At 35.8% G+C, this 14563-nt stretch overlaps 1 protein-coding gene across 1 annotated transcript in view; it reads right to left on the bottom strand.

The window, feature by feature from the left end:
• Positions 1–14563, bottom strand: part of LOC121385173 (tetratricopeptide repeat protein 21B-like) — a 58226-nt gene that overhangs the window by 21895 nt on the left and 21768 nt on the right. The window contains exons 17-25 of the mRNA XM_041515730.1: positions 14184–14304; positions 12115–12221; positions 11362–11600; positions 9966–10038; positions 9304–9414; positions 7621–7673; positions 4912–5000; positions 3766–3886; positions 1873–1938 (exon numbers count right to left, since the gene is read on the bottom strand). Of these exons, the coding sequence (XP_041371664.1) occupies positions 1873–1938; positions 3766–3886; positions 4912–5000; positions 7621–7673; positions 9304–9414; positions 9966–10038; positions 11362–11600; positions 12115–12221; positions 14184–14304 (980 nt within the window). The remainder of the gene's footprint in view (positions 1–1872; positions 1939–3765; positions 3887–4911; positions 5001–7620; positions 7674–9303; positions 9415–9965; positions 10039–11361; positions 11601–12114; positions 12222–14183; positions 14305–14563) is intronic.

Here is a 14563-nt window from a genome sequence, read left to right as displayed (position 1 = left end):
CGTGGTCGGTTTGGGATCGATCCCCGTCGGTGGGCCCACTGGGCTATTTCTCGTTCCAGCCAGTGCACCACTTGCGTATCTTGCTGTTCTAAAAGTTTGTAGTAGCACTAAGTGAATTTTGCCTCCCAATAATTTCATACATACATGTATGAAAAAATATATAATGACATTTTTTGCTTCTCCTACAAAACCTCATTCCAACCAGTGCACCTCGACTGGTATATCAAAGGCCGTGGTATGTACTATCATGTCTGTGAGATGATGCATATAAAAGATCCCTTGCTATTAATGAAAACATGTAGTGGGTTTCCTCTCTATGACTGTCAAAAATGACCATGTTTGACATCCAATAGCCGATGATTAATAAATCAATGTGCTCTAGTGGTGGTATTAAACAAAACAAAACCAAAATTAAAATAAATAAACACCAAACAAGAATTATGTGGAATTAGATTTCTCGCCTAGTACAAACTCATTATATTTCACCGACAGCTAAATCTATAGATGTTCATGTCAATGCAAGACGAAAAAAATAAATACTGTAGATCCTGAAAAAACATTAAATGAATATTTTAATTGAATAAAAAAAAAAACTATAAAGTTAACCAAGTTTCATCTAGAACTCATAATTTGTAAGAAATGCAGGTCAACACGAAACGTCAACATTAAAGGGACTGTCCAGAGATTGCAGCCATTGTAAGATGTTTGCGATAACAGAACCTTGTTGGCGACTACTATTTCATACAAAATACATTTTCTTGTTTAGAATACTAATATCCGTATATCAAATGTGTTTGCGGTTGTATACTAATGTTTGTAACACTCAGTTTTTATTTTTAATTCGTGATATATATTTTTTCGTACGTACAAAATTATTGGGAGGTAAAATCCGGTTTAAGCTACTACAAGCATTAGGACAACAACAAACATCTTGTAAATACAGACATAATTAATTTGTATGTTATGTCATCGAAAAGGCTCTATTGGTAGGAAACATTTTACAATGGTTCTCAACTCAGGATTGTCCCTTTAAGCAAAACATAAAAGTTGGTGCTGTCACCCGTTAGAAAAGTAATACCTTTAACTCAACTTTTAACTTCGTAAGGGCGAGACTATAAGCAGTTTTGGGATTGGCCAACAGGCTAAGCATTTTACAACAATAAATTATTCTGACTTACTCTGAAGCTAGCTGTTTCTGTGTTTAGTACGTGTCTCGTTGGCGAGACTATAAGCAGTTTTGGGATTGGCCAACAGACTAAGCATTTTACAACAATAAATTATCCCGACTTACTTTGAAGCTAGCTGTTTCTGTGTTTAGTACGTGTCTCATTGGCGAGACTATAAGCAGTTTTGGGATTGGCCAACAGACTAAGCATTTTACAACAATAATTTATCCTGACTTACTCTGAAGCTAGCTGTTTCTGTGTTTAGCACGTGTCTCGTTGGTGAGACTATAAGCAGTACTGGTATTGTCCATCAGACTAACTATTTTATAACAATACATTACTAATTTATCCCGACTTACTCCGAAGCTAGCTGTTTCTGTGTTTGGTACGTGTCTCGTTGGTGAGACTATAAGCAGTTTTGGGATTGGCCAACAGACTAAACATTTTACAACAATAATTTATCCTGACTTACTCTGAAGCTAGCTGTTTCTGTGTTTGGTACATGTCTGGTTGGTGAGACTATAAGCAGTTTTGGAATTGGCCAACAGGCTAAGCATTTTACAACAATAAATTATCCTGACTTACTCTGAAGCTAGCTGTTTCTGTGTTTAGCACGTGTCTCGTTGGTGAGACTATAAGCAGTACTGGTATTGTCCATCAGACTAACTATTTTATAACAATACATTACTAATTTATTCCGACTTACTCCGAAGCTAGCTGTTTCTGTGTTTGGTACGTGTCTGGCTGTTCCACTTGAACTCGCTTGAGGACCCTGAAAGCAAACATACACACAATCTCAGAATATATTATCTCTGAAACCAAAAATATTTCACCCTGGTGTAAACACCCACACTAAAATATTCAATTCTTTTAATGTTTTTTGGTTCATGTGTTCGAGTTGGTTCATGTGCCCTTTTTTCTTTAATCCTCACCCCGCAAAATGTTCCTGAATCTGCCCCTGTAAAGACTTAAAGGCATACTGTCACGGATTTAAGGACCTCATTTCTCTAAAAATGGATAATAAATAAAAATTACATTAATTGTTGGAAACCAAATCTAGCTATCGCATCACCTTAACTGAACCACGAAGGAGTGGAATCCATGCCAACCCTCTCGGTAATTTTAGTTTTTGAATTATGGACCATTGCCATAATTCAATTATTTTGACAAAATATCATTAAAGGTAGAGTCAATTCAAACAAGAGCCTTATGTGTTGCAAAGATGCATACCCGGACCACCAACACATACTGACACTTTAACAAATGAAAAACGCGTAATTTTAGAGTTAATAAAAAAACATGATTATTCCTGCTAACTGGGGGCAGCCGTTTTGTTTCGTTTTTGTGACGTCCGGTGGTATAGCTTGGGGCGAAGTGATGTCAGCTCTGTCCATCTCCTCTATACACAGTGTAAACAAACGCTCTAATTTACGACAAGGCGCTTCGCTTTCATGAACCTGACTTGTAAAACAACATAAATGACTTGATTGTATAATAAACTATTTAACTAAATATATTTAAATTTGGATCAATAGAACGAAATGAAGTTATAGTATTTTTCTTTTTCTAAAAATCCAAAGAAAAAAATGCATATTATTAGGCCTATTGGTAGGGTACTTTCGAGCAAAAATGACCACTCACGATACCCAAGTGATACTTTTCTTTTCTTTGGGACAACGTAATTGGTCAATTTTGTGATTTTAGATGGGAAAGTCTACTTATGCAAGGGTTTTACAGAATTATTTACAGTAATAACGCAGGGCATCTGGTAATGTCTATTACAAATAGAGGGGTATTCGTGCGGTTATAACACAATACCCTGTGATCTTAATAAAAGAGGCATGTCTTTTTAGTGTGTCTAGACACAGTGTCTGGGGACCGTCTAAATATAGACCTGCCAATCAGGAACCACAAGTACAGGCCATGGAAAGAAAAGACCAATTAACCAAGAAAACACTCTGATTATTATTTCAGTACATGGATTAATTTATGTACAAAACATAATGCAGTTATTTCAATACTTTGACAATGGTGGTTTATTTTGTATTGAAAAATAATATATAATTGTTACTGGCTTACTGGGATGGCTATTATTACAGAACATTGCGATGCATCCGCAAAAATCAGGTATGTTTTGTTTCTTCAGTTCTAAGACTAATTCCTGATGTGACGCGTTAGGTATTACGTAACCACCAGCTTGCCAGAGGGCGTATTCACTAGGATGATACAAAATGGCTGCGCCTATTATATATAATAGCCGTCACATTTCACCATTTTATTAATTAACTATAAGATTATACTTGTTGATATTAAGCAATAATGTACATTATATATTGTTGAATATGCATACCAGGCCAAATGCCTTAATTGTCCCTTCCTTTAATAAATGGAGTATGGTGGTTATGAAGATGGTTGAATAAAGTACATTTAGGAACAAATCAAATTATTTTTCTTCAGGTAATACTTTGTTAGACCATTAAATAAGTCAGTGGTCTGTGACAATATGCCTTAAAAGAGAAAGTAAATACAAGTACCCGGGATCGCTGAAGAAGAAGAAAAAATACAAGGACAACTTAAAAAGAGTTATTTCCCCCCATACCTTGACTGCATTTCTCTGGCCTTTGTTAGAAATTCCACAGCTTCTTCCATTCTACTTTGTTTGAGGTACACGTCGGACAACAACAGGAGATAGCGGGTGTGTTCAATCAGTGTCTCCAGATCTAGAAAGAGTAACATCATATTTTAGTACAGGATTATCGTCAATGTGTTTTAGGGGGTTTAAAACAGTGATACAGGGAGTATGTTCATGCTAGGCGATGCCTAGAGCAGCTACCCACCACTCCAAATTACTGCCTGATATTTTCAGCTAATTTAGACTTTTTGCCTGGCACTGATATTTAACCAATTACACAAAAATAGTTGGGTTTTTTAACGACACCACTAAAGCACACTGATTCATTAATCATCGGCTATTGAATGTCAAACTTATAATGGTAATTTAGACATAGTTTTAAAGAGAAAACCCACTACATTTTTCCAGGAGTAGCAAGGGATCTTTTATATGCACCACTGCACAGACAGGACAGCATATATTTCAGCCTTTGATATACCAGTCGTGGTGCACTGGATGGAACGAGAAATAGCCCAATGGACCACTGACAGGGATGGCACTAATATTTAACCAATTACACAAAAATCACTTGAAATAATAGGTAAACTAAATCATATTAATCCAGAATGTGCTTAAGAATACCTGCAATTAAAACCCATTTCATCAGGTAAGCATGTACAAAAACCACCAACCCTCCCCCCAAAACCCTCATGGCATTCAGCCTCTTACTTCAGGGGCGTAGGCTGGGGGTGTGTGTGTGTGTGTGTGTGTGTGTGTTCGGATGAAACCAAAACATTTGGGATTATGCCGAGGGTATACGAAATTATTTGGGTGAATTACGAAGTATGCTGGAAACTAATTTCAATATAAAATTTTATATAAAATTTGTTTCAAGACAAAAAAAAAAATGTGATGGTATAGCTTATTACTGCACTTTCACCCCTGTTTTTTTAATGTTGAAACAGACCCACAAGTTCACCTATTGCATAAATAGTCTCGCCCGATATTTTTAGAATTTGTATGTTCCTGAATAACGTTATAAAAGGCGAGTGTAATTGGTCGATATTTAAATTGCTGACTGACTGGCATTTAATTAATTTTGTTGAGTATTTTAAAAAGAAATCAATAAGCTACCATGTCCTTCATTTTCCAAAGCTGATCGAAGTATTTTTTCTGCTTTATCATACTGCCTCAGTTTCAACAACAGCTGAGCAAGGTCATATCTGCAAACAAAGAAACGTGTAAAACATTTGTGGATTTATTTATGGGGTTGAAATAAATTGTGACGGAAATATCACATAGCACACATTCTACTGTGAACAACTCAGCTATGTGGCATCAGTAAAGTAAAGTGTGTTTTATTTAACGACGCCACTAGAGCACATTGATTTTTTTTATCTTATCATCGGCTATTGGACATCAAACATATGGTCATTTTGACACTGTTTTTTAGAGAAACCCGCTGTCGCCCTATGTGGCCGCTGTCGCCCTATTTGGCATCAGGGTCCCATTCCACAAAGCAATCTTAGTCCTAAGATCACCTTAAATGCATAGCTACTTTATGCACTTAAGTTGATCTTAGTGCTAAGATCGCTTTGTGGAATGGGGCCCTGAACCCATATTCACAAAACATCGTAAGCCTAGTTTTACACGTAAACGTAACTTACGTGTAAAGTTGGACGTAAATATACGAGTGCCTCCGGTTACAACTAACGCTGCACGTAAGTCATGCACATATAATAAATCAAGCACGATTGCCGTTATTTACTATTATTTACGGAAACTAGCAGCATTTCCAATAATTGAAGCAGTTTGCGATAGCGAACGTACACGGATTGAACATTTTTGTTGGTGATTGAATGGATGTTTTCGACTCGGCCAATATCTCCTGAGTTATCTTTTTCTTTTTAAGAAATGTCCTCAAGTTCGTACCAAAATGCGGATCCTAACCAATACCAAAATGCTATGATTCGCCGTTTGCGATGTTATTGTTAGCAGACGACAAACAAAATTGCGTTTTGCGCATTTGTTATTATCCAGTAGCCATCGTTTCTAATGTTGTTGTTTTAATTATTTCCCGGTGAGAGTGTTAAATCGTAGATTTACGTCCAACTAAGTTACGTTTACATTTACGACCGTCTTTGAGAATAAGGTGCTTTTTGCATGTAAACGTAAATCTACGGCAGACGTAAGTGCTAGTCGTAGACGTATATTTACACCTTTTTGTGAATATGGGTCCAGGTCTTTAAAGGTTATTTCCATAGTTAAGTGACACTGTATCTTACAGCATTAGGCAAACTGTTTTTGTTTTTAATTTGATTCTGGTCTTTTGTATCATCTAGTTATTAAAAAATGAACAGAATTCCTTAATATATGATTGATATAAATCAGTGGTATATACAGTGAAACCCATCTAAACCCACGGGACCCAAAGAAAAGTCAAGTTTTAAGGGTTACCCTGTTTAGAGGTTGTTCTGTACTGATATTTAATAAGGTACATGTATGTGAAAAATGTTTGAGTTTTGAGAGAATTCCAGTTTACCAAGGGTCCAAATTTCGAGGGGTTTCACTGCACATGAAGATATAATTGTATGAAACATAAACCATCATTTTGGACATGCTTGGACTTAGAAATGATTTAACATGTATGTTCAGAGCAAGCCGTTGTAGCACGTCTGTCTTGGGCACCTGTTCTGGCATGTGCTAGTTCTTTGGGCCAAGAGGGGAGGAACGTTGGGAAGGAAAAAGACGGGGCTTGTACACTCAAACTGGCAAGCCCAAGGGAGCACAGGCAACCTAATCCAAGACCAGAAAAGCAAGCCGACATTTTACAGACTTCACAAGTTTTATAAAATCTCTCTTCAGTTAATCCCATAAAGTTAAAGTTTGTTTTGTTTAACAACATCACTAGAGCACACTGATTTATTAATCATCAGCTATTGATATCAGATATTTGGTAATTTTGAAATATAATCTTAAGATTTTTCCATTAGTAGCAAAGGATCTCTTATATGCACCATCCCACCGACAGAATAGAACATAACTTGGCTTCAATATACCAAAGGGCCCACCAACGGAGATCAATCTTAGACCAACTGCACATCATGTAAGCACTTTACCACTATTGTCCGAACCAAATTGTTAACAACTACGAAACATTACTCTCCTACCTTTAATTGCCGTTAGATTTCCTCCAAAGTTTGTCCAGACACAAATCTTGAAAAAACCATTACAATGACACAGATTCCACATACCAGATGATAACCATGTCACCTATATCGACTTCGCTGAGAGCGCATAGGGAAAAAAGCATGTAATTTTGTATCAGCTGCCATTTTGACTTTTTATGGAATATTCTTCAAGAGGGGTGAAAGGATAGGACTTAATCTAACAACGTCATAACATGTTATGATATAAAAGCAAACGTGATGATGTCATATTATTATTATTTTTTAAAATTATTATTATTATTATTTTAATGATACCACTAGAGATCATCGATTTCATATTAATTGTGTCACATACTTTGGAGGCTTTCACCCCTCTTGAATAGTATTCCATAAAGAAGCAAGATGGCAGATGGCAGAAAACTGCATGTATTTTTCCCTATGCAATCTCAGCAAAGACAATATCGGCGACATCGTTGCAGTCCCGTGTGTGGAATCTGTATATTTGTAGTGTTTTGTTTGCGATTTGTGTCTGGACAAACTTTGGAGGAAATCTAACGGCAATTAAAGGTAGGAGAGTAATTTTTCGTAGTTGTTAACAATTTGGTTCGGACAATAGACTATGTTCGGCCCTTTACTTCAATAAACGACATAGCTAACTGTCCATCATTCTCACCTTAGAAACGCCTGCCCTCCAGACTTGAGTGCTGCTTCATAGTAATTTATTGCCTACAATAAAATAAATTTATGTACAACTCATATCACACTTCTGACACCAAAAGTTATCAGAAACCATCATTTTGTATCCATAGGTCCTGTATATTCTAATAACAATCATTATAATTAAATTATTTTCGGGAGCAGATGACATTCTGAAACTAATGAACATAGCACGTTACTGACAGAAACCATCATTTTGTATCCATAGGTCCTGTATATTCTAATAACAATCATTATAATTAAATTATTTTCTGGAGCAGATGACATTCTGAAACTAATGAACATAGCACGTTACTGACAGAAGCCATTATTTAAAAAAATAGGTCATATATATTGTAACATTAAATTATTAGGTCAACTATATATCATTTTGTAACATTAAGCATTATTAGACTATTTTCTGGAGGAGACAGCATTCTCCAACTAAAAAAACACCAAAATCTATCCAAAACCATCATTTTGTAGCTATAGGTCCTGTATATTCTAATGTGAAGCATTATTAGACCATTTTCTGGAGGAGACAGCATTCTGAAACTAAACAACACGAATATCTATCCAAAACCATCGTTTTGTAGCTATAGGTCCTGTATATTCTCATTATTAGACTATTTTCTGGAGCAGATGACATTCTGAAACTAATGAGCATACCACACTACTATCACAAAAAGTTATCCAAAACCATAATTTTTTGCATAAACAGGTCCTACAAATTCTAATGTTAAACATTATTTAGTATATTTTCTGTCGCAGATGGCATTCTGAAACTAATGAATATCTTAATAATCAGATTGGTTTCCTTATCATTGACCTTAAGTTCAACAGCACGATTTTATTATTGAAAGTTTATAGAGAAATAAAACATGGGTAGGCACAACAAGAACTTTGGCTTCAATGTCTACAAGAATAGTCTACAAAGGAAGCAAATACTTCTTTAAACTTATTTTAACCTATAAATATTTGATGGCTAATATACAATTATTTTTACACTTGGTCAAAAAAGTAAACCAACTGCAACCACAAAGATTATTTTTATTTAAAAAAAAGATGCCATTTTTATATGCCATGCTGCCAATTTAACAGTATTATGCACTTAGGAGGCAGAGTCCCAAAATATCTAGGGGCTCAGTGGTACAGTGCTCGCTTGATGCGTGGTCGATCTGGGATCGATCCCCATCGGTGGGCCCATTGGGCTATTTCTCGTTTCAGCCAGTGCACCACAACTGGTATATCAAAGGCTGTGGTATGTGTTACCCTTTCTGTAGGATGGTGCATATAAAAGATCCCTTGTTGCTAATCGAAAAAGAGTAGCCCATGAAGTGGCGACAGTGTGTTTCCTCTCTCAATATCTGTGTGGTCCTTAACCATATGTCCGACGCCATATAATCGTAAATAAAATGTGTTGAGTGTGTCGTTAAATAAAACATTGCCTTCCCAAAATAACTAGATTACATTTTAAAGATTCTGATGGCACCCTTAAACAAATTTCCCTAAGTCAATGTCTGTATGCACTTTTCCAAAGACGGGATTTATTTTCACAAATTGTTCTACTAAATATTCAAGTTGAGGGCATCATCTTCACTAGCTTCAGAAACGGATTAATTGTACTGTAAGTAAAACTGAAGTCCTAACTATCTGTTACCTTTCCAAAGTGATGCGTCTTGACAAGTGCCTGGCCTATCTTACTGGCAAGGGTGGCATCGCGTGGGTTCTTTTTCAGGGCAGTTTCATACACCTCTATTGCCTTCTCTGGCTGCAAGTGGAAAGAAGGAATAGTTTGCTTAACAACACATCAGAATATTGTAAGCTATGGATTTTTGGTGTTTAACGTTTAACATATTCAGTTTGTACTCAACATAAGAGAGAGAGACAGAGACAGAGACAGAGACAGAGAGAGAGAGAGAGAGAGAGAGAGAGAGAGAGAGAGAGAGAGAGAAAGAGGAAGGGAGGGATGGAAAATGGGAGGGAGGCATTTAGAGGAAGGGAGAGAAAGAGAGAGAAGGAAACAAATGCTATAAATTGATAATTCAAAGCCGTTCTCAACCACTAGCAGATATAAACTTTATTATGTGTAAAATTGAGATATATAGATTCTAATTGTGACAAAGCTGGCACTGATTTCTTAACCTCAACAGTTGTACAACACTTTGAGATGGAAAGAAAAAGTTGCTTATGGAACTGATTATCAGAAAGCATATTGTGTATTTTGAGTGACAATTACTTCTAGTCCATTGTCAATATCAGGCCATGCTTTTGTGTAGCAACAAGACACATGTATGTATAGTACAGGTAAACCCCATTTACCTCTTGGATGCTCATGTAGGCGTCACCTAGCAACAGACAGGTGTGTGGACTTGGATATTTATCCATCAGCTCTCTGAAAGGAAAGATTACAGTATAAATGTATAAACAAGCATTCTGAGAGGACTGCTAAAGCAATACAAGTCCCTTACCGGACCCAACAAATTTTTGTATCTCCCAAGTTCAAGGGCCATGACTCTGTGCAAAAAGGGTCAAACTTGATCTGTAACAGTACATGCTAAAGCTATATACAAAATTTCATCTTAATATCGGAGTCATTGCAGAAAGAACCCCCGAAGTCCTACAGACAAATTTTCACGAGAGTAAATTGTCATGGAAAAGAAAGAAAGAAATGTTTTATTTAACGACGCACTCAACACATTTTATTTACGGTTATATGGCGTCAGACATATGGTTAAGGACCACACAGATTCTAAGAGGAAACCTGCTGTCGCCACTACATGGGCTACTCTTCCGATTAGCAGCAAGGGATCTTTTATTTGCACTTCCCACAGGCAGGATAGCACAAACCATGGCCTTTGTTGAACCAGTTATGGATCACTGGTCGGTGCAAGTGGTTTACACCTACCCATTGAGCCTTGCGGAGCACTCACTCAGGGTTTGGAGTCGGTATCTGGATTAAAAATCCCATGCCTCGACTGGGATCCGAACCCAGTACCTACCAGCCTGTAGACCGATGGCCTAACCACGACGCCACCGAGGCCGGTAAATTGTCATGGAAGTCAAACTTGATCTGTAACTGTTACTGTAGTGAACATTTTCTGAAGTGGCAAGACTATTACCACATTTAAAGCTGATCGGAAATGGTAGATGTGTGGTATGAATGGCCACAAGAGACCAGCGCCTATTGCAGTTGGAGATATAAGGACTGGGATGTGGAGATAGACAGCAAAAGAAGTTGAAAGATAGGAGGAGTTGCCAGATCGGGAAGAAATAAGATAGATTTCAAAGGAGAGAAAGGAAAGGGGGCAGAGGGGTAAAAAAAAACACCCAACAATATTTTATATAAGCTTTTTTTTGCATGGCTACAATGTCAGGATAGCCTCTTTAACCCTTTAACCACTTAAGACTGGTTTCAAAATCTATAGACCATCCCACTGCGAACGCCTTTTTTCATACTTTGGAATTTACTACAATTATTTTTTTCTGAGCAGTTTGTTTTCTAAATTTCACACAATTTTTTTTACTTTTTTTTTATTTTTTCCAAAACACATTTTCCTTCTTAAATCAAACAAAACTGAAATTATTTATAAAAAATATTTTTACTTTTCTTATGAAAAAACAAAACTGAATTTTTTTACCAAAAACATTTCAGTAGGATGATGGGACTATAGATGATATATATTTTTTGGGATGATATTCTTAGTAAGTGTTATACCTGTAACAGCTGGCATACAGACGCTTGTCCTTCCTGTGGTTGAGGTAAATATCGGCCATCTTTTCCCGAGCTTGGACGAAGTAGTTCTGATCAGGCGTGATGTTTCTGAGCATGCTCAGTGCGTGGTCGGCGTCTCCGCGTGACAGAGATAGATCAGCGTTCGCGATCATCACTCGAACTTCCTCCGCTGTGCCCTGGAACTCATTGATGGCGTCCTGCATCACCCGGGCAGCTTCATGCTGTACAACAAAAACAGAATAAACAGTAAACTATATTTTAAAACTTTGTTCTGTTAGAGCATGACTGGAGAACACTTTTCATCATTTTGATTAGCTATAAAACAATGAAAGTTATAAGGCTTAAAAATTCTAGGTGGGTCAAAAAATGTTTTAGGTAGGTTTCTCGGCTGTTTTGTTTTTACTACATTCACTCTTTGATACAATCTCACATAATATACCTGTATACCCTTAAAAAGTTTTATTTAGGCTTAAATAGAAAAAGTTGTGTGTTTACAAGAACCCAATCCTACATGTACCTTTAAAAAGATGCCGATTTTGTTTTTCATTTTTCGTTTTAATTTTTTTTTTTTAATATTAGTAAGTAGGTGAAAAATTTTCTTAAATCAAATACAATTTAAATCACATCGCTAAAAGTTTGCAATTTCATATCACACTTGTCAAACAAGCGTGACTGCATAATTGACGAAATATCATTAATATTTGACAGAAAAACAAAAAATGTCTTCTCTTTAACCTGCTCTCCCTGGAGACGATGAGCTTCCGCAAGTTCCAAGAAGACGGACACTCGGTCATTGATGCTGATCTGCTCAACCTTCGTCTTCTTTGCTGAAGCATGGTGGCCTGTAAATAAAGAAAACACTTTAAAGGCATATTGTCACAGATCACTGACCTATTTAATGGTCTAACAAAGTATTACCTGAACAAAAATAATTTGATTTGTCCCTAAATGTACTTTATTCAACCATCTTCATAAGCACCATACTCCATTTATTAATGACGTTTTGTAAAAAGAATTGAATTATGGCAATGGTCCATAATTCAAAAACTAAAATTGCTGAGAGGCATGACATGGATTTCACTCCATCAAGGTTCAGTTAAGGTGATGCGATAGCTAGATTTGGTTTCCAACAATTAATGTAATTTTTATTTATTATCCATTTTTAGAGAAATAAGGTCTTTAAATCCGTGACAGTATGCCTTGAAACAAGAATTCTAAAGAATTAAATGTCTCAATTAACATAAAACATTCTAAACACGAATTCTATAGAATTAAATGTCTCAACTAATATAAAACATTTTAAAGACAAATTCTATAGAATTAAATGTCTCAGCTAATATAAAACATTTTAAAGACAAATTCTATAGAATTAAATGTCTCAGCTAATATAAAACATTTTAAACACGAATTCTATAGAATTAAATGTCTCAACTAATATAAAACATTTTAAACACGAATTCTATAGAATTAAATGTCTCAACTAATATAAAACACTTTAAACACGAATTCTATAGAATTAAATGTCTCAGCTATCATAAAACACTTTAAACACGAATTCTATAGAATTAAATGTCTCAACTACCATAAAACATTTTAAACACGAATTCTATAGAATTAAATGTCTCAGCTACCATAAAACACTTTAAACACGAATTCTATAGAATTAAATGTCTCAGCTACCATAAAACACTTTAAACACGAAATTCTATAGAATTAAATGTCTCAGCTACCATAAAACACTTTAAACACGAATTCTATAGAATTAAATGTCTCAGCTACCATAAAACACTTTAAACACGAATTCTATAGAATTAAATGTCTCAACTAACATAAAACATTTTAAACATGAATTCTATAGAATTAAATGTCTCAGCTACCATAAAACACTTTAAACACAAATTCTATAGTGTACTGTAATGAACATACATAGAATGAATGAACAAATGTTTAACGACACCCCAGCACGAAAAATACATCGGCTATTGGGTGTCAAACTATGGTAATGCAAACAAATAAGGTGATGATTCAAGATGTAAAGAACTGTGCAAAAATACAAATACAAATATCACAGATAGATACTGACTTTTATTCAAAATTTCAATTTGTGCTGTATTGGCCATTCTCAAAAAGAATGTTACACCCCTGTACCATGGTGAGGTTACAGCACGCGCAGGTGCAAATATAAACCAAGTTTCGTTGACCAAGGACTTAAAGCTTGTGATAAACAGATCTAAATGCGAAACTAACATCATCGCAAATGTTAACGCCGTCACTAAAATTAATACTTATATCTCACCTTTAACTTTGTATGGTTGAGATAAAAATGTATTTTACAGTCTACACAATGAAACAAGCATGCTGAGAGTACTGCTAAAGCAATATATATCCCCTACCTAGCCTAACAATTTTTCATAACTCCCAAGTTCAAAGGCCGAGACTTTGTGACAAACGGGTAAATCGTCACTAGACTAATTTAAAGTCAAACTTGATCTTTAACAGTACATAATAAAGCTATTCACAAAATTTCAGCTCAATATTTTGAGGCATTATGAAAAAAAGAGAAGTCCAGAAAACATTATGTGGGACAGACTGATGGACAGACAGACAGACAGACAGGCGACGAAACCTATAGTCTCCTCGGGTTGTGTAAACAAGTGCAGGGAACATTTTGTTTTAAACAAAATTTGATTAATGATAGTTGGTGATCAGTTGAAAATTGAGTAGCAACTAATGTTTTTACAGTTATATAGTTATCTCTGAAATTTGCATAGCAAACACAAATGTTCCTTGAAGAGATAACGTACCAGTCCGTTTTACTCCTGGCAACAGCATGGCTAACTGTAGAGTCTTCACAGCTTCCGCCATGTCCCCCTGCTTCTTCAGAATCCTGGCTTTGATCAGGTGATACACAGGGTGATCACGAACCTGTGGGCAAATAAAATAACACAACACTACAATTCCTGGCTTTTATCAGATGGTACACAGGGTGATCATGAACCTGTAGGCAAATAAAACAACAAATAACACAATGTACAATTCCTGGCTTGTGTTAGATGATAGACCTATAGGTAATAAAATAATAAATAACTCAACACGAATGAATGAATGGATGTTTAACGACATCCCATTTCAAAAATATACATCAGCTATTAGGTGTCAAACAAAGGTAAGTACATCAATATTT

The sequence above is a fragment of the Gigantopelta aegis genome, chromosome 11, assembly GCF_016097555.1.
Source record: "Gigantopelta aegis isolate Gae_Host chromosome 11, Gae_host_genome, whole genome shotgun sequence".
Classification (NCBI taxonomy): Eukaryota; Metazoa; Mollusca; class Gastropoda; order Neomphalida; family Peltospiridae; genus Gigantopelta; species Gigantopelta aegis.
This window is presented reverse-complemented; position numbering and strand designations above follow the sequence as displayed.